The sequence below is a fragment of the Apodemus sylvaticus genome, chromosome 2, assembly GCF_947179515.1.
Source record: "Apodemus sylvaticus chromosome 2, mApoSyl1.1, whole genome shotgun sequence".
Taxonomy (NCBI): Eukaryota; Metazoa; Chordata; class Mammalia; order Rodentia; family Muridae; genus Apodemus; species Apodemus sylvaticus.
In genome coordinates this window covers 172,328,732-172,356,344 of record NC_067473.1, presented here as the reverse complement: position 1 = coordinate 172,356,344, position 27,613 = coordinate 172,328,732, and the positions used below count along the sequence as shown (strand labels likewise).

General features: G+C 40.4%; 1 protein-coding gene across 3 annotated transcripts in view; it reads left to right on the top strand.

Annotated features, from left to right (window-relative positions):
- The window catches only part of Dusp16 (dual specificity phosphatase 16), an 83,564-nt gene that overhangs the window by 11,106 nt on the left and 44,845 nt on the right, over window positions 1-27,613 (top strand). For all 3 annotated transcript variants that reach the window (XM_052175105.1, XM_052175106.1, XM_052175107.1), the window contains 2 exons: window positions 24,145-24,735; window positions 26,643-26,781. In XM_052175105.1, the coding sequence (XP_052031065.1) occupies window positions 24,508-24,735; window positions 26,643-26,781 (367 nt within the window). In that variant the 5' untranslated portion in view covers window positions 24,145-24,507. The remainder of the gene's footprint in view (window positions 1-24,144; window positions 24,736-26,642; window positions 26,782-27,613) is intronic.

Genomic DNA, 27,613 nt, shown 5'->3' with positions numbered 1-27,613 from the left:
GTGTTTTTTTGGGGACTTGGTTCTCTCCTTCCAACTTTACCTGGTTTCTGGGGAATCAAACTTTGGTCAATCTACTTAGAAATCTTCTCCTTCTAATACAACTCTTTCAAAAGTATGTGATTAGCTCAGGCTTGTGTGGTAAGCACGTTTACCAGAGAATGTTGAGCTATCTTGCCAGCCCTGAGGTAATTCTTTTCTCTTTTGTTCTTCTGACTACTTAGCATTTTATCCTCAGAAGATTAGACAGGATTTGAGAGGGTATGGTACTGTGTGGTTATCTTGATTGCTGGATAGCATCACCAACAAAGGATGGTAAAGAAGTTTGAAGTTTACTTTAAAGTTGATTTGGCTTTTGATTGTCATTCTAAATTTTTATTGAAAATAAAAAAGTAATTACATTTAAAAATTAAGTTTTGACTTTGCATGCTATGTAAGTGCTGTACTACTAAGCTATAACTTACCCTCCATATCTTTATTTTAGGAAAGATATGTGTGTATAGTCTATAAATACTTCAGTACAGAGTTCTGAGGAAATGTTTTCCTGTCCAACATAAGATGTATTTTGGGCATCATTGTGGGAAACCTGGTCTACTCTGGCCTTTTGTTGGACATTTGTTATTTGGCGATAGCATTCATGCTGCATATTTGCTTGGGTAAGTTAAAAGAACAAGGCCTTCTACCTTGTACTAAACAACTGCACTTCAGTGAAGCAGGACATTTGGTATATCAGGTACTTAGAGCAGCTTCTGTTTTGTTTTCATAGAATGAACCTGGTTCTTCACATGGAGTTTTGTCAAAAGCTATATTCGGATAACTTGGATAGTATATTGTGAAACACTGATTTTTAAAAATAAGCCCCCGAACTAATCTTATACTAAAAACAATTTTATAGAAGTAGATTTTATTTAATATGTGTTACTTGTTTTGTGCGTGTGCGTGTGCGTGTGCGTGTGTGTGTGTGTGTGTGTGTGTGTGTATTATTCTAGGACTTTGCAATGTAAGCCCGGGTTCTACCACTAGGCCTTATCTCACCCGTGCTCTTCTACCACCACACCACGTCTTCCTTCTCTTCTTCCTCTTCCTCCTCTTTTTTTCAATGGTGACAAGGTCTCTCTGTGTAAGCCTTGCTAGCTTTGAACTTTTGAGTTATAGGGCTGTGCTACTTGCCCAGGCTGGCCTTTAATTTGCTATATAGCTCAGGCAGGCTTGAAATTTGAGATTCATTTTCCCAACATCCTGAGTAGCTCTAATTCCAGATAAGTACCATAATGTCTAGTTCCCTCGTATATTTTGTTTGTGGTTTATCAGTACTGGGAGAACTCTAGGCTGTGTGATATTCATTTAGGTATTTAGAACCAAAAAGCATGTAATTTGAGTTGAATTTTTAATTTATTTTTTATTGGTTATATTATTTACATTTCAAATGTTATCCCCTTTCTCATTTTTCCCTCCACAAACCCCCATCCCATTTCCCTCCCCCCCTGCTTCACCCACCCTCTCCCACCTCACCACCCTAGCCTTCCCCTACACTGGGACATCGAGCCTTCACAGGACCAAGGGCCTCCCCTCCCATTGATGCTAGATAAGGCCATCCTCTGCTACATATGCAGTACTCTTTGGGTTGGTGGTTTAGTCCCTCGGAGTTCTGGGGGATCTGGTTGGTTCATGTTGTTGTTCTGCCTATGGGTTTTCAAACCCCTTCAGTTCCTTCAGTCCTTCCCCTAACTCCTCCATTGGGGCCCACTTGCTCAGATCTATGATTGGCTGAGTGTATCTGCATCTGTATCTGTATTGGTCAGGCTCTGGCAGAGCCTCTCAGGGTACAGCTATACCAGGCTCCTGTCAGCAAGTGCTTCTTGGCATCAGCAATACTGTCTGGGTTTGGTATCTGCAGATGGGTTGGATCCCCAGGTGGGGCAGTCTCTGGATGGACTTTCTTTCAGTCTCTGCTCCACTCTTTGTCCCTGCATTTCCTTTAGAAAGGAGCACTTCTGGACTAATATTTTTGAGATGGATGGGTGGCCCCATTCCTCAGCTGGGGGCTGTGCCTAACCTCTGGATATGGTTTCTCCAGATTTTCTCTCTCCTTTGTTGGGTATTTCAGTTAATGTCATCTCCGTTGGGTCCTAGGAGCTTCTTGCTTTCCTGGCATTTGGGACTTAAGAATAAGCTGTATATGTACTTAGTGGCTGCTTTAAATGGTGTAAGGAGATGTCTAATTCCATTACCACCTGATTTCTAAATGACTATATATGACTTTAAGAATCTAGTTAATCTAAATATTCATGACATTTAATTTTTTATAGTTTCTTAGTTTTATAATAATAACAAAAGTCATGTGCAATAGAAAAATCTCATTCTTTTGACATTCCATCAGCTCCCATGAAACATACTTAGGTGATTTTGTTATTATTTTGTTATTATTTACCACAAAATAAATAACCATCCTCCCTATATAGTAAATAAGATAAACCTGAACTATACAGACTCTCTTAACAAATAAAACAGTCTGAGTATAGCCATTGACAAATTATGTGTGGGTGGTGGCTTATTTATTCTTTGCTTTTACTGATTGGAAATTGCATTCATGTAATTATGAATAGAGAAGCAATAGATATGGATGAGCAAGTATCTCTGTATTTGTATATATGTCCCAAGAGTGGTATAGCTTATGCATGTAATGTATTTTGATCAAGTCTATTCCCAGTTCCCAGCTCTCCAACCCTCACTACCAACCACTATTTACTCCTAATTTCATGTTTTTCTTTCTTTTTCATTTAAACCTATAGAGTAGACTTAGTGCTGGCAGCATGTGCACGGGTGTGGGGCTAGCTACTGGAGCATGGCAGCTTCTAAGGGGCCGCATCTCTGAAGAAAACTGACGCCGCTCTCTTCCAGTAGCCATCAGTTGTCATAGTACTATATTCTTGTACAAATTTTTGTATCTTCAGTTGTCTGATATCTACATTCTGTTCTTCATATCTTCATATCTCATGAAGGCACTCTAGAACTTTCTTCACCATTATTTCACAATAAGATTTGTGGTGTATTGCCTTTAGTTAGAGCAGTGGTTCTCACCGTCCCGAATAACAGCAGCTCTTTCATACCTCTTCTTGTGTTGTGGTGACTCCCAGCCATAAAAGTATTTTTTTTGTTGCTACTTCATAACTATAATTTTGCTACTGTTATGAATTATAATGTAAATTATCTGATATGCAGAATATCTGATATGCAACCCCTATGAAAGTGCCCCCACACCCCCCTCCCCCAGGTCTTGACCCACTGGCTGAGAACTTCTGAGTCAGAGACATATTTTTTAGGAAGACAAGCACTCAAACATTTGTGCTACTCTAAAATAATCTGTAGACTAAAAAAGCTGAGGTCTTGACAGTCAACTACTTTCCTACCTACTGTTTTATGTTGAACAGCTTAGTCCATTTTCTCACTTTATTGGGGCTTTCAATAAAATGAACTCATTTTCATAACAGTTCTTTTATTTTTTTCTCCTTTATGGTTATGCCTTAGGCAGATGCTACTGGCTAGAAATAACATCACTGTTATTTTTTAAGGTAATGATTAGTTGAAAGGCTTGGGTGATGTCTCTTTTTTTGTGTTTGTAATTGTGTTAGGGCATGAAAACTGTATTTTTAAGTCATTGCCACCAATAAGACTGAGCCACCTGACTGCCTCCTAAAGGTGGATTATGTTAAGTGGTTTCTTGCAGAAAGCAGGTAGCCTTTAGAGAGAAGTGAAAGATAATTTTCTCCAGAATTATTAGATACTTGCCTACCAGTGGTGTTTTCAATCCACCTACACTTCCTTTGGCCAGAGTTTGTTTGTGTAATAATTCAAGGAGTTGGATAGGGAAAGCCTCAAGGACTCCTTGTTGGTTTCCAGCCATTGCCTCTGGGGTTCTTTCCTTTCCACTTTGTACAACATACATGCTCAAAAATTGTTAGGTGAGTGAACCATGAGTTAGATCCACTGTGAGGCAGTGGTGTGAGGCAGTTAGTGGAATGAGCATTTCCTAGTGTATATCCTATTGTATGGTACAAGGTATTCTGTGACTAAAAATGCACTCTGACTCTAAGAACGGTGGGGGATGCCCTTTAATGTAATTCAGACTCTTTGAATGGAGGCTCAAATACTGGTTTTCTTCATCATCTTATGTTAACTGGATCAGATTAGAGGAAGGAATTACAAAGGCCTCCATAACCCTGGGATGGTAATGGGCTCTCTGAAATTGGGGTGTTCTTGAGGGGAGCAAATCTTTAGTTTGAATTCATATACTGAGCTCTGTGTTGCTTCCTTTCAACTTTTGAACATGTCCTTAATTTCCTTGTTTTATTTTGTTTTGTTTTGGTTTGGTTTTTTTGGAGACAGGGTTTCTCTGTATAGCCCTGGCTGTCCTGGAACTCACTCTGTAGACCAGGCTGGCCTCGAACTCAGAAATCCTCCTGCCTCTGCCTCCCAAGTGCTGGGATTACAGGCGTGAGCTACCACCACCTAGCCCTTCATTTTCTTAGTTTATCTATATCTAGCATATAGTGAAGAAAGATAGGGAATTGTATCTCCTCAAGCATAAACTATTTAGTAGGCCATGATAAAGTTCTGTCCCAGCATATCTTTTCCACCTTTTGTTCTGTTCAGTAGAATTACTGAGCTCTGCACCATCCCACATTTTGAAATTACAGTTGGGATGTTGGCAAACTTGCCCTCTTGCCTAAACATTTTTTCAGACTTTAGAGCACATTATAATAGACCAAGACCAGGTAAATCACAGTATAACGTCTGTCATGGAATTTCTTTTTGATCCTTTTTAAATCCTGTGTTTCAAAAGAGTGTTCTTTGAACTCTTGTTGGAAAAGAATCCATCTTGCCTGCTTGTGCAAAAACTACTGGTTCTCATTACTCAGTGATTGTGAGGTTCAAGATATTTTAGCACTCCCAGGTAATTTTAATACGCAGACAACATTTAGAACTACTGACTAATCAACATATCTTGTTGATTTTGTAATTATTCCCTTTTAAAAGAAGATGCTATAATTTGTGAAATACTTTTTATTTAAACATAATTTGTTTTGTATTCACGTACTGATCTTGTATGGTGGTTTAAATAAGGATATTTTCCTATAGGCTCATGTATTTGAATGTTCATTTCCCATTTGATGAACTGTTAAGGAAGGATTAGGAGGTGTAGGCTTGTTGGAGGAGGTGGATCACTAGGATGGGCTCTGAGCTTTCAGAAGCCTATGTCAGGACTACTCTGTCTTTCTGCTGTCACTTGTGAATCAGATGCGAGCTCTTAGCCATGGCTCCATGTCCTGCCTGCCTTCCTGCCTGCTTCCATACGCCCTGCCACAATGAAAACAGACGAACCCTGTAAACTGTAAGCAACCCCCTAGCTAACCTTCCTTTATAAGTTGCCTTTATCATGGTATCTCCTCACAGCAGTAGAAACCCCAACTAAGACACCACTGAAATAGAAATGTTTTTGCTTCTAGAATTCTTTATTCTTTGTGCCACCTGCCTGGATATATCACCCCCTAGGATAGCACTGAATAGCCTTAAATTTGCATTGTAGCTGAAGATGACCTTGAATTTTTGATTCTCCTGCTTCAGACTTTTGAGGAATGGGATTACAGGCATGCACCACCATGCCTGATTTATCCTGTCAGCACTTTAATTTCAAACCATTTTAGCTATATATCCTCAAGGTGAGAAAGATTGGAAAATCTGTACACCAGCTGAATTATTGCAAATATTGAAAGAAAGGCCAAAGATATCTCTAGGTCAGTAGTTTTGTCAGATCCTTGAGCCTCCAGGAATAGTAGAAACTCAGTTTCCATTCTAGACTCAGGATTTAGTCTCCAGAAGTAGGCCTAGATAGGTAGTTTTTACCAGTTTTCCAAGTAAGTCGCATGATTAGGTAGAAGGAGAAAGTGTAAGTTGGATACATAGTACTCAATAAATGAACATATATGTATTCTAAACCCGGGCATGTTTTTCTTCTTAGGCTTTTACAGATTAGCTAAGGTCCATAAGCCCGTAATTAAAGAAGAATGAACAGTACTCAGGAAGGAGAGAAAATGGAACACTTATTGTATCACACTTAAAATATCTTTGCTCTTTTTCTTATGCTATGTAATGTTTAAATGTTGATAGCAAATGATTTTATTTTAACCTAATTAAGAGTTGGTGCAGTAGGATTAAACAGTAGAGCTTTGTGAATATAATTCTTGGGCTATAACTATGCCATTCACTGCGTAGTAGATGAAATGGTGAAATCAAGTAGTTTAGTGTTAAGCCAGAGCTTCATGGTAGACAACCTTATAATCTGCTTTATACCAAATTTCCCTTATGAAAACAATATATTTGTTATTATGCCTTATGTTATTAATTTATAATTAATTTTACATATGGAAAAGAGACATTGCCTAATACCTGTCTACTTGTCATATTGTGCTAGAAGAACAATGTAAAAAAAGGATTTATTTTGGTTTAGGGTTCATTGGTTGACCATTGCCTTTAGGCCTATGGTGGGGAGAACATCATGGTTTGAAAGGTGTGGTGAAAGAGGTTGCTCATGAAATGACAGCCAAAAACCACAGAGACAGGAAAAGGCCAGGAACACATTTGTATCTTTCAAAGGCTTCTCCTCAGTGGTGTTTTCTCCAGATAGGCCCTTCTCCTACTTTCCATCATCTCCTAATAATGTCATCTTATTATGAGAGTGTTCATGTCCTGTTATTCTTCCAACCTCAACCCAAGAAAGGACCTTAGTGTGTATCTTGAACTGGCCATCAGTTCTCTGTATAGACTAGGCTAGTTCTAAACTTGTTGCTATCTCTCTGTTTTGAGATCTGAGTGATTGGATTTTATATATATGCATGAGCCACCATGACTGAAAATACCTTTTGTTGTTGTTGCTTGTTGAGACAGAGTCTCATTTAGATCATTCTCGTCTCCAAGTCACTATGTAACCAAGGATGCCTTGAACTTCTAATGACTTACACCTGACAAATAGTGGGTGATCCAGTGGGTGAACTTTTTCACTCTATCTATATCCATTAGCTTTAGACCAAGTCTTTGAGGGGCAGTCAGAGGGAGACTTCATTTTCAAATCATAGCACATATTGAGTACATTGTATCTTACAGCATTATTGATATTGACATTTTAATTCGGTAGTTTTTTATACTATCATTTATCACTGAATGAATTCTATGATACCACAATAAAACTGATTTTGGATAATGATGAAAATAATTGTACTTAGTTTATTGGGAAAATAGAGCTCAGTACTTTCGTTTCAGCATCTTTCTTCCTTTGACCATTCTTAGCATGGCATATATTAAGACCACACAAAAAGTGCAGGGCCTGAGGATGAAGCTTAGTGTTCTCTCTCTCTCTCTCTCTCTCTCTCTCTCTCTCTCTCTCTCTCCCTCCCTCCCTCCCCCTCTCCCCCTTTCCCTCTCCCTCTCTCTTTCTTCTTCTTCTTCTTCTTCTTCTTCTTCTTCTTCTTCTTCTTCTTCTTCTTCTTCTCTCTCTCTCTCTCTCTCTCTCTCTCTCTCTCTCTCTCTCTCTGTATTTAACTTACAGAAGAGAATCATGATATCAGTCTTCAATTCAAGATTCTAGTACTACATCAGTCTTCTGAATGCTGTGATTTATAGGTGTAAAACGCCCCCGTGCCTGGCTTATTTTAACCTTTCATTATGCCCAGTTCACTTTATTTGTAAACAGAAACTTGAACCTGGATATAATGCTCATTTAATTTTATTTTAACTCATGAAGCAGTAACGGATTAGGGTACCAAGATCTTTCAGATTTTACTGTAGAATAATTTAATGGTGTAGTCTAGATGTCCATATTCATGAACACTGTCAGTCAGAAAACCTGTAAGTTAATAAAGGTGTGTTTTAATACCAGACACACTGATTTAGCTTTAGATCCTCAACAGTCTTTTGATGTTTTCTTTTTATGTCAGACGATTCGGTGACTGTTCTAGTCTGAGCCCATCCTTACACTTCTAAAATCATGTGGGCTGTATCTAAGTTTCCATGATTCAACTTTCTGTTCTTCCATTGTAGTTACCAAGTGAAGTGTACCCAGTGATGCTTTCAAGTTACTTTTCTACAGCTTGTGGTGGCTTTGATGGCATATGCATGCCTTCCAGGATGCTCCTTCTTTGTCACCCACTGATGCAATCTGTGCTCCAGCCTGGAAAATCGGCTTGTCTCTTTCATTGAGTTCATGTATTTATTTCATTTGGAATTTTCTTCTTCATTTCTCTCTGGGTGTTCATGTCCCAATCTTGTCCCAACTTTTCCCTGAAAAGTCATATTGAAATTTGAATTTTCCTAGGAAAGCATTTTTTATATTTGTTCAGAATGTCATTTCCAGCTATACCTAGTGTTTTTTTTTTTTTTTTTTTTTACTTATATGAGGTTAACCATCTCTTCTGTTTTTCTCACAGTGCCATTTATTAACTTTAGGATAAGCCAGTGCTGACAGTGATGTTTTTCAGTCAGAAATTAAAACTTGGACAGTATTTGCTGTACATGGCCTACCTGAATCTGACATCACCTCTGGATTATAAAGGGCAGGACCATCTTCCTGAAGATGGCAGATTAGGTCTTAGAAAGGGAATAACTTGAAGAATAGCAGGCAGAAATGACATCTCATCTCAGACTTGCATTGTTGAATAGACGTTTGTATGTAATCTCTTTTTTGACCTTGCAATTATTTTTTATGACTTATAGTTCAGTGTTTTGTATTGTATTGTTAAGATTGTATTTGAGCTGAGATACAAGACTTGTAATGAAGATTTTGTGCTCTGGTCATCTTATTTGTCTTTGATGTTCCTTCTGGGTCTTGTAACCAGTGACTTACAAGAGGTTGGAGGGTCAGACAGCTGGAGGCCACAGGTGCCATCACACCCTGATGAAGCTTGCTTTGTCCACACATGCTCAGGTTACTTTTTACTTTACAAATATGAATCCCTAGATTGTAATGTAATCTGTATGTTGTTATTCTACATATCCAACTGTGGCAGTCTCAAGAATCTGTTTCTTTTAAGGTTTAGGTCGAGGCCTACCCTTTGTATCTAGATTCACAGTATTTAAGGGCTGATCAAAGCATAAGACAGTGAGCCTGGTATGAGGTTATAGACCGCTAATCCCACCACTTGGGAGGCAGAGGCAGGTAGAGGTTAGCCTGGTCTACAAAGTAAGTTCCAGGACAGCCAGGGCTGTTTTACAGAGAAACCTGTCTTGACAGAAAGTTAATGATGTTTACTCAGTGGAGCCAGCTATGTATGAAATGTCAAGCTGGATTTTTTTTTTTATTTCTCTAAAATAAAACTTTAACTTAAAATGTTTTACCATAATAATTTATTTATATAATTATTGTTGTTGTTTTGGTTTTCAAGACAGCATTTCTCTGTGTAGCCCTGGCTGTCCTAGAACTTACTTTGTAGACCATGCTGACCTCCAACTCACAGAGATCCACCTGCTTCTGCCTCCTAAGTGCTGGGATAAAAGGTGTATGCCACTATTGCCTGACCAGTAAAAAGGGTTTTAAATGTTGATAGAACGCTAAACCCATTGGTAACTATGTCAAGATGGTCATAACAGTTGTGCTTGCTTGATATAATAGCAATATATCAAAGACCTTGGCAGACACCCCTCACATTCCAAAAGGAAACAGCACCATCGAAAATGAATTAATAGTAGGGGCTTAACCTTAAAATGCTAGAGGCTCTGTTTTTAATTGTGAAGGGAGGACTATGAAGAGGAGCAAGGGAGAGAAGAAGAGACGACAACATTTCAGAAGAAAGGGAAAACACAGAAACTCGAGTTCCATGAGAAGATGGGAAATGGTACAGGGAAAAGATGAACAATAAAAAGTAACCCACAGGTTAGGTAGCATCCTTGGCTTTGCCAGGGTTTGCTCTCTGCTTCTTCTGCTGTCCTGTTCTTCTGCCCAGGCCCTGGCCCTGTCACTCTATGGTTCTCTGGGGATGTAGCTTCCTCATGTTATTAAATTCTCAGCACCCACTGTGAGAGTGTGCATGCATGCGTGCATGTTAGATGTAGTGGTGTTAGAATCCGTATAGCCTAAGCTTCTGGAGTGGGTGAACAGTGGTGCTACTTGTCTTTCTTTGCTAAATGGCTTCCTTTATCCTGAGACTTGCAGAGAAATGGGAATAGTTATTTCATATCAAGCCTTGGGAATCTCTAGTCATAAAGGGGATGATTTGATTTGCCTGTTGTGGCCTCAGAATTATCCTTTTAATGTGAGGATATAAACTGTGACACTTATATGACTGCTTGGTGATCAGTACATTTCTGGCACCTTTCTGTTCTGATTTAGACACTGTCTAAATCCTAAGATATACTCACAGTGGCATCTTTATGTTACTAGTGAAAGAATCTTAGACATCACTCAGTTCCTCACTTCACCCATTGTACAAACATAGGCTTGGGAGTGTCCAGTGGCATGTTTTATATGGCCTCTGAGCAGTTTGGTAAAGTTTGAAATTAGGGACAAAGTCGCCTGAGTCCTGTCCATTTTTTTTCCTTTAAAAGCATCATGAAATCTCACATTTATTTAATTTTTTTCTGAATTCCTAGGATTCGTTTTGGTTGGAAGCTGCAAAGAAACTAAGCCTGCTTGAGCTATGTGTGCTTGGTGCAGAGACCTAGAGAAGGAAATTGTGAGTGTGTGTGTGTGTGTGTGTGTGTGTGTGTGGTGTGTGTGTGTGTGTGTGTGTATGTGTTGTAACAGTTGTATAGCTCCTTCTTTCACTGAGCGGAGCTGAGCAAGGGGCCAGCAGTTACCCCTAAGCCTGGCTGACATCCCATTTTTTTGAGGCCCCAGAGTTATTTTTAGCCTCAGGGCCTTGGAAGCAGGTGTGGTCTGTGCTTGAAGGCCATGCCTGGAATCTGTTCAAGCCTTGTTGTTCTTGTCTTCTTAGGAGCTGACAATGGTGACCTAAGCCTACTGCTTTACTTTGCCAAAGGAATTTGCACCTTTTTGGTGAGGAATAAGAAGTCGTGCTTTATTACATTGGGATTATTTAAGCAGGTTTACTTTGGAAACTTTTGCTATTTGAAATACATTTTAAGAGTAGTAGTACTATATTAACTAAAAAAAAAAAAATCAGATAAGTCCCTTATATATGGAAGGACTCTTTCTGTATTAAAAAGCATACCCCAACTTACATGTTTTAAAATTCAGGTTTCTAGTCACAAGTCACAATTGAACTTTTAATTTTCTGGGCATCTGAGATGTAGTTCAGTGCTGTAGACAATGTGTTTAGCATGCATAAGGTTCTATCCCCAGTAAAAAAACACCCTTGAGGGTGATAGGCAAATACTTTCTACCTTACAATAAATATTCTTAAAAAAATAAGATTTATTTATTTTGTGTATGTGAGTACACTGTTGCTGTCTTCAGACACACCAGAAGAGGGCACCAGATCCCATTACAGATGGTTGTGAGCCACCATGTGGTTACGGGGAATTGACCTCGGGACCTCTGGAAGAGCAGCCAGTGCTCTTAACCACTGAGCCATCTCTCCAGCTCCACAATAGATATTCTTTACAAGTTCTTTTGTAAAGCAACAGCTGGGCTTTCACCTCTTGAAGATTAACATCAGTTTTCATGCATTGTATTAGCTCATCTTCTATTCTGCCCACTTACCCCCTACTTCTTTTAAATCAGCCCTGCCAAGAAATACAGCAAGACTTTTTGTGTGATATCATTTGCTAATGTTCTCTCTCTCTCTCTCTCTCATTTTCTTTCTTTCTTTCTTTCTTTCTTTCTTTCTTTCTTTCTTTCTTTCTTTCTTTCTTTCTTTCTTTCTTTCTTTCTTTCCTTCCTTCCTTCCTTCCTTCCTTCCTTCCTTCCTTCCTTCCTTCCTTCCTTCCTTTCTTTCTTTCCTTTCTTTCTTTCTTGACAGGGTTTCTCTGTGTAGCCCTGGCTGTCCTGGAACTCACTCTGTAGACCAGGCTGACCTCGAACTCAGAAATCCACCTGCCTCTGCCTCCCAAGTGCTGGGATTACAGGCGTGCGCCACCACCGCCTGGCTCTCTCATTCTTTCTTAAGGCAAGTTCATGCATATCACAAAATGGCCCCAAAATCCCTTTGAAGCCAAAGATGACTTTGAGTTTCTGATTCTCCTTCCTCTATCTCCCAAGTGCTGGACTGACTCAAAGGCATGGGTGTCCCGCGCTACCGTCTCGCCAGCAAGAATGACGCGGCACACTTAGGATCCTTCTGTAGAACGCTTTATGCCTCTTGAGAGGGAGAGCATAAGCTTACATGGCGGAGACCCCAGGGAGCGCGAACCCAAGTCTTATATAGGCAAGTCCTCCCGCCTTGGACGTGGCTTACCCTGGTTGGCTGCGGCTCATTACCCCATATGACGCCACGAGGTAGGCGGAGACTCAGTGGCGGGGGAAACTCCGCTTGGGCATGCGCACTCGGCCTGTTTACGGCTCAGCAAGAACAGGAAGTAGGCGCCATCTTGTAATGGAGATCATAGGAGCGTTCGGGCGGCTCCCGACACATGGGCCAACATAACTGCATGTCATTGCATGCTCCTAGGGCTACTGATTGTAGAAGTTAAGTCCTGGTTCTTCCTCCCACCCCCATGCTCCCAGAAATGACTCAGACCCAAAATATATTTACAAATACCTTGGACATATAGCTAGGCTCTTCTCTGACTAGATTATAACTTAAGTTAACCCATTTATTCTAATCTACATTCTACCACATGACTCATTACCTGTGCTCAGGTACCATGCACCCATTTTGTCACATCTACCCAGGTGAATATTTTGCGCCTTGTTCTATCCCAGAATTCTCTCTGCCTCCCGGATGTCCCACCTTTTATTCTACCCTTTCCTTTAGGCCATAGGTTTTTTTAAATTGACTGGCAATGCATCCATACAATACACAAGATAGTCTCTCTAAAACTGATAGTCTCTGAGAAATTAAATTGTAACCTTTCTTTCATTACATTTCTTCCAGATTATCCACCTTTGCCTTGTCTTAGTACTTGTGGTAATTTAATTTTTTTATCAGAAACATTTGCCTCTTCTTTCTTACAGTGGATTTCGTTATGATAGTGAATTGGCCAAGGGTACAATATACAGATAAAGACTCTGAAGTCACTGTTACCAACCCCTTGAATATAAGTTCTTGAGTTATTTGATCCATCCTTTGACAAGAAGAACATCTTGAAAACATTTATTTTAATGAAAAGATTTTTAAGGGGGCTGGAGAGATAGCTCAGCAGTTATGAGCACTGACTGCTGTTCCAAAGAACTAGGGTTCAATTCCTAGCACTTACCTGGCAGCTTATAACTGTTTATAACTCCAGTTCCAGGGGCTCTGACACCCTCATACAAACATGAATGCAGGCAAAACACCAACCAGTGCTCATAAAACAAAAGTAAATAAGTTATCTTAAAAAAGAAAACACTTTAAAAATACTTTCTTGTATAGATTTTTTCATGCATGTATTCTACTTACTATGTCTGTTATATTTGACATCATTCCTTGCCAAAAAACGAAAACAAAACCCTCCAGACTCTCTTACTAGCTATAAACATTTGTGCTCTAAGCAGCAGTATACTGTGTGAACATTGTAATCTTTCCTGTCACAGTGTTGGTGTTTCTTGGCTAAGACATACACTAATTAAGGAACCACGGCACCTTCCTTTGCAGTGTTAAAGGAAGAAACTGTACTAAACTTCTTTAGTATGTGTATGGACTGGCCTACATACATACTTGTATATATTTCACCCTAAAGGTATAAAAATCTCAGTTGCCTGAAAATGTGTTATTTCTAGTAAATAGAACCATAATTCTGAAGAAAGACTGGATATCTGCCACTCTTTTATTAGAATTTGCCTAGTTCGGGATTGTTGGCCAGTGTCTTCATTGTTTCAAGCATGCTTTTGGCATAGCGCTTCAGGCCTCTCAGCTTGCTTTCTCACCTCTTTCCTGAGTTTACTTTTCTTTATTTTTGTGATTCCTTTGGAGAAAGGCCTCTGGTCTGTTTAAGCCTCCTCTAGTATCTCTTACCTTTTGACTCTGCTTCATTTTTTTATTCATAGCACTTTTCACTAGCATAACATTTCATTTTGTCTATTTTATGTACCTTATTTTTTACATTTTGAAAGTCCATCCAAGGTACATCTGTTGAAGACTGAGTCCCCAAATTAATGTTATTGGGAAGTACTAGAGTCATTGGGAGGTAAGATCTTGGTGGGAAGATTTTAGGTCACAGGGGTTACCTTTACAAGGGCATCGTGGACCCAGCTTCTTTGTTCCCTGCCTGTTTGCTACATGAACAGTTTACCTCACCTCCCATTCTTAGCCATTGCTGCCTGACTTGTCCACAAGAAGTACTGAGAGCATTGGATCTGCTCAATTTTGGACTGAAGTTTTCAGAACTCTAAGCCAAATATCTTTAGCGATTGGGGAAATGGGTTTTATGTGTCAGCTTGGCATAGCTAGAGTCATCAAAGAGAAGGAAGCCTCAATTGAGGAAATGCCTCCATACGATCCAGCTGTAAGGCATTTTATCCATTAGTGATCATTGTTAGTGGTGCCATCCCTGGGCTGGTAGTGCTAGGTTCTATATAAAAGGAGGCTGAGCAAACCGCGTGAAGCCTTCCATAGTCTCTGCATCAACTCTTGCCTCCAGGAATCCAGCTGTGTGAGTTCCTATCCTGATTTCTTCCAATGATGGACTATGATCTGGAAGTATAAGCTGAATAAACTTTTTCTTTCCCAACTTACTTTTTGGTCATGGTGTTTCATCATTGCAATAAAACCCTAACTAAGATAAGTATAGTAAGTAAACCTCTTGCCATTTAATTAGGAAAATACTGAGTTCACTACTCAACACTCATGTAAAATGCTGCAGCCAGACATTATGTAGAGTGAGAGACTTTGGAACATTTAGCTCTAAGTGGGATATTTCTATCAAATCCCTCCCCTCAGAGTTCAGGGACCGCCCACCTCTTACTCCTCCACTCCCATAGAAGGGGAGGTGAAAAGAGTATAAGATCCAGAGGGGATGGGGAACACCAAGAAAACAAGGTGCTCTAAATCAACATGAGTAAAACTCACATGAACTCACAGAGACTGAAGCACAGGTCTGCATAGGGTCCTCTGCATGTATATTATAGCTTCCAGGTTAGTGCTTTGATGGGATTTCTGAGTGTAAGAATGTGAGTAGGTCTCTGAATCTTGTGCCTTCTTTTGGGCTCTCTTCCTTCTGTTGGTTTGACTTATTCAACTTCAATGTGATAAATTTTTTTTTTTTTTGAGACAGGGTTTCTCTGTGTAGCCCTGGCTGTCCTAGACTCACTCTGTAGACCAGGCTGGCCTCGAACTCGGAAATCCGCCTGCCTCTGCCTCCCAAGTGCTGGGATTACAGGCGTGCGCCACTACCGCCCGGCTGATAAATTTTGTTTTATCATACTATATTTCATTTATTTATTTATTTATTTATTTTAATGAATGAAAATCTAGCCATGGGGCTGGAGATGTGGTTCAGCAGTTAAGAGCACTGGCTATTCTTAGAGGATCCAGGTTCAATTCCCAGCACCCACATGGCAACCCACAGCTGTCTGTACCAGCCAGGGGGATCTGACACCCTTCACACAGACACAGGTGAATGCAGGCAAAACCTATGTACATAAGATAAAAATAAATCATGTTAAAAAAGAGAGAAAACCTAGCCACTAGGTTAAATTTAACAACTGAATTGTCATATACCTGCTGGGAGAGGAAACTCAGTTTTCTTCAGTAGAGTAACACTGGGTACATCAATCACTCCAGGACAGGCTCATGCTCATGAGTAGTTAGCCAGCATAGAATGCACCCCACAGTTTTGTTTGTTTGTTCTTATTTGGGTACAGTTTAGTGTGTGTTTGTGTGTATGGGTGAGGCGGATTATGGGGTGGGGTGGAGTTTTGCTTTCTTAATTTTGGAAGGGGTTATTATTTGTTTTTTGAGAAAGAACTTAAAGTTGGGTGTATAGGGATGTGGAAGGATTTGAGGAAGGGAAAGAATATAATCAAAATATATTTAAACTTAAAGAATGTTTTAAATAATAGTAATAAAAGAATAATGCTGGGTAAGGCGCTACTTAATCCCACCTTTGGGAAGGCAGATTATAGGAAGATCCCTCTGGTTGCTGTTCAGCCAATCTATCTTAATCTGCAAGCCTTAGGTTGCAGTGAAAGCCCCTGTCTCAAAAAACAGTGAATAGCATCTGATGAATGGCACCTCAGGTTGACGCTGAGCATGTACATGTACGTGGATACACAATGTTTTCTCTTGATGAGCTAATTGTTTCAGATTGTCTTTAAGTAATGGAAAAATGACTAATTCAGTATTCTAGTACTAAATTCTAAGAGAGAAAGAATTTTTTACTTGCTTAATTTATAGCTAAGCAATACATTTACAATTATAATTTGAAACGAATAGTTTGCATTTGTTAATGCATTTTCACAGCAGTGTTTGACACATCCTAGGCGTCTGATAATTACTTTCTTATTGACTGATAGATGCTCCAGAGTACCAGGATACATAACAGTTGCTCTTGTTCCTGGCTTGTTTTAAGTCTCTGCTCAACACCAGCTTACCTTTATCATGAGTGGCCTTATAAAAACATTTTCTTTACTCTCTGATTCCCTATATTTCTTCTTGCCTGGTGGCTCCCTCTTGGGATCTTGCATTCCCACCCCAGAGGGCCACCCATATCCAGGCTCCTCTTCTAGTGAAAAGGGCCCTTAGTTTTCCAGCAAGGAGCTAGGAGGAAACATGAGATATGGATCAGTGAATGAGTGGAGGTTGCAGTAGTCTATTAGTATGCCTAATAGACTCATGGGTAATGGAGGGAAGGGAAGGGTAGTGTGAGAAGGATAATTAGGGCTCAGGTAGATCAGTGAATGGAAGCTAGCTGTTGACACAGGCTAACGTAACAAACAGAAAGCAGTTCTAAGAAGAAAGACATGATCTCTAACTGAAACAGTGTATCTGCTACTCCTGGCCAGCAGACACTCTTTTAGGTTTCTCATACATCCGGCCCTGCCCCTGAGTTGGCAGGCCAGTGTCTTAAAAGAGTTAATCTTGAAAGTTAGCTGCTGTGTAGCTTTCATTTGTAGTTCTCTGAAAACATGTAAGCAGTCTAAATGTGGTGAGTACAGCCTCTTAGTGAGAGGCTGGGGCCTTTGTCTCCATGTTTAATACTGGTTGTCTAGAAAGACTTTCTACAAGCAGTCTATTCAGTTACTATCACTTGTCCATATTTATGTCTTACGTTTTGGGTAGGGAAATGTGGACCAAGCATCTTAATAAGTTCATGGCTATTTTGGTGAGGACTGTTTTTTTTTTTTTTTTTTTTTTTTAACCTCTGAATTTCTGTCAGATTTTATTTTTCAATTTCTGACAGTGGGGGGTGCTAGTTAGTGTTGATTAGGACACCTCACTCTGTTATTAATCCACAATCTCAGCCTTCTTCTGTTATCCACAGAATCCTAGACAATAGCACTGATCCCTGTGGAACTATAAAGGTCAAAGCCCAAGATGTTTTTGCTTGCTTCCTCATCTACTCCTTCCTCCCTTGCAGCAAGTCTAGTCCTCCCTGTAGATTTGTACAGTTTACTGCTATTACCATCCATTTACAGCTCCCTTAAAGGTCGTTTATTGTGTAGCTTGTTTTATCAATCTTTATTGGGGGAGGGGGGCTAAGTATAGCTTGTAGTTTAATAAACTTCATGCCCGATTCTATCCTTCCCATGACTTGCTGAGAATTTGAACTTAAGCTCTAGACCTGCAAATCTTTTTCTTCAAGAAATGAGTATACAGTGGGAGCTCCCGCCTTCTCAGTTTCCATGCTGTCATTTGAAATGTTTGTGGAGCCTCCTTCCTTACCCTGCCTGACTTAGGTCATGTGGGTGAGCTCAGGGCAGCAGTGCCTAGTAATTGAGAACTATTGTTGTTAGCATAAAGTAACCGTGAGTAGAAGGAAAGAAAGAACATTTTATTTCTGTAGTTGAACATATGCTCATTATAACTGACCTTGGAGCCATCGTTGTGTTATTGGGACATTTCAGAGAGAACAATACTTCATCTAGGAAGATGTTTAGTAGACTCATTTCATAGTAATGTGGTGGGGGAAGGGAAATCCTGGAGGGATTGGTGGTACAGAGCTGTTGTCTTATTCACTGTGTGGAGGCTAAGACATGAGGGTTACAAGGGAAAGGCTGCCTAGCCTACAGAGCAGGTTTAAGGCTAGTGTAGAAAACTTTACAAGGTCATCTCAAGATAAAAAGTAAAACAAAAGAAAACAGACAAACAAGCAAACAACCAGAATGGGTAATATACTCAGCAGAGTTGAAAATGCTTACCCCCTGTGTGTGAGGGCCTGGGTGAAATCCCCAGTACTCCAGAAAACAAACCTAGGTGGATACACTGATGGCTGCAGGGACTGAGGCAAGTGAGCCTGGATGTCTTTTCTCTTAGGTATTTTAAGGACAGATAAATGGTACTCTTATAATAGTAGTCTTTATAATGTTCCTTTATTTAAAATAAGCTCCACCGTAACAGTTCTCACACATAACAAAATTAGTAGCATCTTTTACTGATGTAGTTTCAAAACTAGATATAGAGTGAATTTTGATAGATAAAACTAACCATTTCTATCATGAAGTCAGGTATATCTTCTTATTGAATCTAAAATGGTCAATGTATTCCAAATAAAAATAACTAAAAGATAAATTTAAGGAGGAAGTTGTTATACAATTTTTGTTAATATTAGCAGTCATAGCAAATAAAGCATGAATCATTTGATTCACATACTAGGCATGTGTATGCTGTGTGGTGTGTTTGTGACTCTGTGTGTACGTCAGCAACCACATCTCAGATGTCAGAAAATGGCCTTAGGTACGGACACTTGCTTTTCACTTGTGAGAGCCAGGGCCTGTTGTAAACCTCAGGCTGTTGGTGACAGTGTCTGGGGTCCTCCTGTGTCTGCCTCTGTCTTACTAGAGGAACACGGGATTACAGTGTGTGCTTAGCCTTATGTGGGTGCTGTGGGTCTGGACTCAAGTTCTCACAGCAGAGCAAGGGCTTTACCAACGGAGCCATTTTCCTGGCCCAAGAAATAGTTAGCTTGCCTGCCTGCTAATTTCTAAATGTGATGTTTTTAAAAAAACAACCCACATTGGAGTATTATGAATGGAAGAAAAAGCAAGCTATAAAACTGCATATCCATATAATATTTGAACAAAGGAGAAGAAAAATAACATTGTGTTTTCTATATTTATTTTAAGCAATCTTAGGAAGAAATCAGAAGCTACTTACTGTTAGCAGTGGTTACCAGTGAGGTGTATAAAGGACAGGTGAGGGACAGCTACAACATATGAATTTAAGAAACTTCAGTACAGTGTTGGAGTTTCAGTATCATGGCAGTTTATAACACCTGGCACAAGTGCTAGGGATTGAACACAGGGTCTCATGCATGATAAACAGGCACTCTGTCTACTGATTTATACTTCCATCCTGTGGGTAGAAGCAGACCTTGGGTATTTAATTTAAAACTTCTACTTATAAGGCCACCCAAGTGCTGGCCTGGGCCACACTGATTGGAACACCACGTCCCTGCTATGGGTGACACTAAGATGGACGAATGGAGAGCTGGGAAAGATGGAGTATGTGGTGAAGAGATGCAAGAGAAAGCAAAGCCAAAGAGTTTGTACACTGTGGAGAATGGTGGTGAGGATCAGGCAAATACGAGGAGGCCATGGTGATATCCTGGCTTTGGTTGCCACCAAGGGCCATTCTGTATCCATAGTCCTGCTGCAGCTGGGATCTCTGTTGATGTCTCTGGCCCAGCTTACCACTAAAGGCCAAGTGGATGTCCGAGGTCTGGGCTGCCACCAGAGACCTTGTGGATATCTAAGGGCTGCACTGCCACAGGGAGACATGCTGATCTGAGTGGCCTGTGTTGCCACCTGAGGCCTTGGGGACATCTAGGCTCAGGCTGCTGCTGGGGGCCATGTCTGGTTCATGGTCCTATGGCAGACAGGGTCTGTATTGATGTCCTAAGTCCATATTACTACCAAAGGCCAGGCGGATGTCCCTGGTCTGGACTGCTGTTTTAGGCACTGTGCCCCTCACCAGCCACCACACTCAGGAGAACTTGCCCCAAGGTCATGAGATCAGGAGAGCTGGCCCTGCCCCTCACCTGCTGCAGTACTTGGGAGAACGGGCCCTGTACCTCACCTGGGCAGCACAAGTAGTTTGCCCTGGTGGTGAAGGCATGGTGAGCCAGACTCAGTACATGAGAACTGGAGAGCTGCCCCCGCCCCTTGCTGGCTACAGCACTGGATGAGCTAGCGGGACAGTGCTGGAGACTCTCCTTGGTGGTGTAGGCTCAGGAGAGCTGGTGAGCTGACCATATCAGCTACCCTCCACCTCCAGGCCCAGAACCAGGACTTTGAGTTGGCTCACCCAACATCTATGGCAGTTATGAGTACATGAGAGGGCCAGTCCTGCGGATTCAGAGCTGCAGGATCGCTGTGACCCAGGGCAACAACAGGGTATCCAAGGGGAGTCCCAGTGAGAATCCAGTATTGATAGAGCAGTAGAGGCCGGAGGCCTCCAACCAGACTCACTGTGACTCACTGCAGTGAATATTTACAGGTAGAGCTGTGTGGACAAGTGTATACTGGGTGACATACTGTAGTAAACCACAATTTCCTCACCAAGACTTTAAGTCTATATTTTCTTTTGGCGGGTATTTTATTTGCAGGGGTGGAGGGCAGATATGAAGGGACAGGGAGATGAATGGGAGTGGGGTGCATACGAAATTCAAAGAACCAATAAAGTTTGAAAAAAATTCTACTTATAATGAAATGAGTACCAGGAAGGGGAATAATGGCTGGATTGTAAATTAAGTCAGTCAATAGAAAAGAAATGAGTTGCAGGTCATTGGTACTTCACTCTCCATTACGCTTTGGCAGGGTTCTGCCACATAATCCTGTTAGGACTAAGAAAATCAAAAATTTGATATAAAGGGACAAGAAGACTCGACCTGGCTTCAGTACCATACTGAATGTGTACATATTAACTTTACTTTCCTCCCTTTGCTTAAGTTACGCCCCCTATTAGAGTGACTGAGCAGAGAGAGATCCTTTCTTGGTTAGGACAAGAGTCTTTCTGTATCTGCAGCAGCCAGCTCAGGCCTTTCATACCTGGTAGAACTGTCTGCTGAAGGGACACAGAGTTTTCTCATTAAACTTGTGCGTGCTTGCTATCTTCTCCTTCCTTTTGTCTCTTCATCTCCTAACCCAGATCGCTGCTTTTTGTCTCTTCCTGATTTCATCATTGAATGGGGCCAACCACACTCAGTACTGCTGTTGGAATCAGCTCACTCTCGTTCTCAGGTTTCTGCTTTCTGTGCCACCTGGGCACTCTGTGGACAAGTGGCACCATTCTTCCCCAGTCCAGGTCCATTGTGGAGCAAGTGCTGAGGGAAAGCTGGGTAACCCAGTAGTAGAAGCTCTGGTTTGGAAGTCCGACACTCTCTGTGCAGGACCTTACACTGATATGTGTCCCTGAGCACTCAGGACTTTACTCAGTGCTGTGAACATGCTGGGTACTTTGCAAAATTTTGTTGATTGCCAAGGCAAATCTCCTGCTCTAGTTTCTTCAGTTGAAATGAGGGATGACTCTTATTCCTCTTTGATACAAAAGCATATTGGAGATAAACACAGTGTAATGAAACTTGGTGCCTAGAAGACAAGACATGGCCAGTTAATACATTAAATATAGGATTCATAAAATAAGATTTCTCAGGTGCATCTGTATCAGGCTCTCAGAGATTGGTGGAAGCTGGACTGGATGGGAAAGTAGATTGTTACTGCTTTGATCTATTCAGTGATGTCTGACCCTGGAGGACATGGGCACAGGGGAAAAGTTCCTGAACAGAACACCAATAGCTTATGCTTTAAGATCAAGAATTGACAAATGGGACCTCATAAAACTACAAAGTTTCTGTAAGGCAAAGGACACTGTCAAAAGGACAAAACGTCAACCAACAGATTGGGAAAGGATCTTCACCAACCCTAAATCTGACAGAGGGATAATATCTAATATATACAGAGAACTCAAGAAGGTAGAACCTAGAGAACCAAATAACCCTGTTAAAAAGTGGGGTACCGAGCTAAACAAAGATTTTTCACATGAAGAACTTACGGATGGTGTGAGCCACCATGTGGTTGCTGGGATTTGAACTCAGTAACTTCAGGAGAGCAGCCAGCGCTCTTAACCAATGAGCCATCTCACCAGCCCCAGTGATGTCATTTTAAAAGGAAAATATTTATGTTATGTGCATCAGTGATTTGTCTGCTTGTATGTCTATGTAACATGTATGTGCCTGATAACCTGAGAAAATCCCAGAAGGCGGCCTTGAATCCCCTAGCATTGGAATTAAAGATGGTTATATCATGTGGGTGCTAGAAATTGAACCCTGGTCCTCTGTGAGAGCTGCTGGAGAGTTTAACTGCTGAGCCGTATTTTTAGCCCAAATAATGTCTTTGCGATTCTAGATACGAGTGAACTTTGTTCACCACCACTGCCCTCCCACCTGAGACAGAGTCTGACTATGTAGCCCAGGCTGGCCTGCAATTGAAAATTCCTTCTTCTTCAGCTGCTTGTGTCCCAGCATTAAAGGCAGGCACTCCTGTGCCCAGTGTCACCTGTGCGTCCAGCTACCAATGCAGTCCCCTCCTCTCTTGGTCTGATCCACTTTCATTGATTAGTTTTAGATAAATTAGATAGTTTTGTCCTCAGAACAAATATTTATGAAGAGATAGTCACTGCTGCATCTGTATTTTGTAGGAGGGGGTACATTACCAGTAAATTCCAGACCACTTCTCTTTATAGCATGTCCCAGGCTTGAAATTTAAGTTTAGAAGTAGAGAATGACCTAAGATGATTGGCAGCTTTACCATCTTGTTCTGAAACCAGGTAATCCAGTATTTATTTATAACCATAAATTGTTTTTAGAACAAGAAAGGTTTTACTTATTATGAGAGTTAAATTGGGTATCTTACCTAAAGCAGAGTGGAAGTGAGAACTAATCAAAAATTTCTACCAAGTGCTTATCCTCTAAAGCGAATGCCAACAGCAAATGTCGGATATTAGACAGAGCATGTCTCAGGATAGATACAAATCTAAGATGCTGAAGGCTAGGATCAGGCTCAAGTTATGGATACTAAACTTCAATTAGTGTTCCTCAAAAAATGGTTCCTTATGAGAGTTTGGGGAGATCAGGAGGCATTTGCTGTCTTCAAGTCCCAGGCTAAGGGATGGAATTTTCTAAGGCTGTAAGTCAATGATTCTCTTGAAAATGTTATGAAATCTGAAGGGGAAGCCTAAGACAGGTCGAGGAACGTGAGGTGGAAAGTCAGGCTTGGGATGGAGACAGACCGGGGTCCTGGCTGTGAAGGCTCCTAGAGCTGGGTCCATCCAGGCCTTCTGTAGTCCTGCTGACAAGTGCATCAGCCATTTTGTCCCTTTTCAAAAAATAACTGAAAGTTTGTGGAACCTTGCTCTCCTGCCGCTTCTTAAGGGACTGCTGTTTGCGCGTGCCCACTCATCACAGGAATTCTTCAGCCAGCAGAAAAGATTTTTTTCTCCTATTAATATAATCTGATTTTTTGCTAATGTTCTGTGTACTGTTTTCAAGGCATAAATAAGTAAAATAAGTAAAGTGGAAGAAAACCATTTGGAATATTAATATTTTGAGCTGCTTTTCTAGGCTCTATAATTTCATATAAATTATTTAATTTGGGAATCTCAGGTAATTATAATTATGAATGCCTTGTTTTGTTTTGAAGTTTTTATATTTTGAGGTTTGTATAACCCCCTTTTAATGAAGCCATGCCTAGTTAATTCTTTTTTTGTTCAAATGAAACAGTGCATTAAGTATGGAATTAGATTAATGAAGTAAATATTATGAATCTTACATTCTCTAATCTGATACTCATGCTTATTTTTCTGACCCCATGTTTTGTTTTCTGCCTTTCTTTCTCTCTTCATATAGGTTGTCAGTCTAGTGTGAAGTTGTTGGAGTGAGGGAGCAAAGGTAAAGGATGATGTAATGCCCTGGCTGCCCCAAAGCGTCTTCTGTTGAAGAGTGGATACTCCCATCATCTCTGTATGAATGTAATGTGAGGGGCTGCTTTGTGGAAGGAATCCTTTGCAAGAGCACATCAGCAGGAAAGAGAAAGAGACATTCAGTTGGAGGGCTCTTGCTGAAATGGGTTTAACTCTCCTTTTGCCAGTCACCACTAGCCTGACCTCATACATTTTTAGTACAATGGAGTGGCTGAGCCTTTGAGCACAGCACCATTACATCATCGTGGCAAATTAAAGAGCGAGGTGGGAAAGAGGACTTATTGTTGTCATGGCCCATGAGATGATTGGAACGCAAATTGTTACTGAGAGGTTGGTGGCTCTGCTGGAAAGTGGAACGGAAAAAGTGCTGCTAATTGATAGCCGGCCATTTGTGGAATACAATACGTCCCATATTTTGGAAGCCATTAATATCAACTGCTCCAAACTGATGAAGCGAAGGTTGCAACAGGACAAAGTATTAATTACAGAACTTATCCAACATTCTGCAAAGCATAAGGTAATTTCTTTCTTTTATGACTTTTTAAGTAAACGGACATACTAATTCAGAAAGTATTTTAATTGAAGCTTCTTTTTTAAGCATAGAAAGCAATTTGAGGAAATTTTGGTTGCTTTTTAGTAATCTTGCAATACCTAAAAATAAATTAACAAATATACTATCACATTAAGAATATTTTTTAAGATTTATTTATTTATTTAATATATATGAGTACACTGTGACTTCAGGCACACCAGAGGAGGGAATCTGTTCCTATTACAGATGGTTGTGAGCCATCATGTGGTTGCTGGGAATTAAACTCCGGACCTCTGGAAGAGCAGCTAGTGCTCTTAACTGCTGAGCCATCTCTCTCTCCAGCCCCACACTAAGAATGTTTAAACCAAGCCAGGCATTGTGGCTTATGCCCATCTAGCGTGGGGGGCTGAGGGGAGGGCTACTACAAATTTAAGGCAAGCTTGGGCCACATAATAAGACCCTGTCGCAAAAATGCCATAGGAAGGAAAGACATTTTAAACAATACAGAAGAGCTGACTTAGTGTAATTTGGACACATGCTATGTTTCTTTATATATTAATATCTCAATGAAATTGTCATATCAGTTTAAACAACATTTTCTATTATGTTATCTTCAAACACACTGAAAGTCATTCTTTTCAAGTTCTTTGAAAAAGAACTAATCGTTAAAAGTGTGTTTCTTCTAACTAATCGTTAGTGGTAATATTGGTTAAGACATTATGTTCAGGAAAAAATTATTACTGGGATAATGAAGTATTGTGTACGTGTTAAGGGAAGTCTGTTTTACTCACCCCTTTTTTGAGTAGGATTTCATATGGCTCAGGCTGTTCTCAAAGTTAGTATATAGCTAAGATTGCCCTTGAACACCTAATAAGTGCATCTTTTAGTAAACAACTGATTTTCTTCCTGTTATATAGGTGTGTGTGTGTGTGTGTGTGTGTGTGTGTGTGTGTGTGTGTGTATAAAAGCCAAAAAAAAAGCTTGGGTATTATCTTTAGAAATGTAAACAGCCTCCTCTTGAGGTATCCTCCTGGCTTGGAACTCAGTACTTAGGCTAGCTGGCAGGCCAGTGAACACACACACACTAATCAACTTTTTAATGTGGGTGCTGAGTACCAAACTCAGATCTTCGTGCTGAGATAGCTCTTTGGTCTCCTGTAGGAACTATTTTAACAAATGTTTCTTTTGGTGGAAGATTTTTTTAAATTTTGCAAATTATATCATTTGTGAATTTTACCATTTTATATTATCAAGTTTTTAGCACATCTTAAAAGTAGCATCAATTTTGACTTTGAAAAGTAGCATATAAGTATACAACCAACCACTTCTTTGCTAATTTTACCCAGTAAATTGATTACATCTCATTTTTATTCAAGTTACTAATTGAAATAAGAAGCCATTTACTGTTTCAAGACCCCTGGGCTGGAGAGCTGGCTCACTGATTAAGAGCACTGACTGCTCTTCCAGAGGTCCTGAGTTCAAATCCCAGCAACCACCTGGTGGCTCACAGTCATCTGTAGAAAGATCTACTGCATTCTTCTGGTGTCTCTGAAGACAGCTACAGTGTACTAACATAAATAAAATAAATAAATCTTTAAAACAAAACAAAACAGAACTGTCTCAAGACCAGTAAAATGTGAGCTCCTCCAGAGCCAGTGACTTGTTAGATTATTTTCTCAAACCATCCCCCCACCCCACAATCCCTTTTTGAGACAGGGTCACAAGTAGCCCAGACTGGTTTTGAATTTGTCTTGGGTAGGCATGACGTTGAATTCTTGATTCTTGTCCTTCCAATCTCCCAAGTGCTGCAAGTGTGAACCAAGATGGCAAGTGTGCACTGCCATGCAGAGCTTGCGTCTTCCTTCTTAACAAGCTGCACATTTTCATTTTAGGTTGACATTGACTGCAGTCAGAAGGTGGTAGTTTATGATCAAAGTTCCCAAGATGTTGGTTCTCTGTCATCAGACTGCTTTCTCACTGTACTTCTGGGTAAACTGGAGAAGAGCTTCAACTCTGTTCACCTGCTTGCAGGTGAGTCTGGGACCCAGTGGAAGGGGCTTGGTCTGTTACTGCATTGTATATAAGCAGTATCATAACTGATGTGTAAACTCAGTTATAGCTTTTGAGTGATATGAGGGTTTCATTGATCTTGAATACTGTTATTCTTCCTCATTAAATTTGTAAAGTGGTGTTTTACCTTTTTTTTTTTTTTTTGGTGAGGCAGGGTCTCACTATGTAGCCCAGGCTGGCCTCAAGTTTGAAGCAGTCCTTCTGCCTCAGTTTCCTTAGTACTGGAATGACAGGTGTGAACTATCACACCTGGCTGGGTCAGTTTATTCTAACCTGACTTTGTCTTATTAGCTGGCTCATAGCTTCTTGCTTCTGTTGATGATTTTCTGTGTACTTGCTGCTTAAGAACACTGAGTGATTTGAATCTCAGCTCTTAGGAGTTCTTACCTTTTGGCTAGAACCAGACCAGCATTTCTGTCAGACTCTTACTATATATACTTGAAGGTGCCTCCAGAGGTAAGCTCACCTTCTCAGGCATGTGAACAATGAAATAAAGAGCAAGTTTTGCAGACTGTTTCTTCTAATTGTTATACAGACTATTTTAAAACTTACTTACTTACATATATTTTTTTGTGTGTGATTTTTATTTATTTATTTTTGCTTGGAAAAAGGTTTTAATACATAAATGTTAAGCAGCTGGGAACTTTTGTAAAGCAAATGGGAAGGACTCCACTCCCTAAGAGAGAGCACAGTGTGAAGGCTCAGCTCATGGACTCCAGACAACCTGCTCATCCTTTGCTTACCTGTTGCAGGCTGGCTCACAAGAATGGCAAATGTGTTGACCACTGCATAG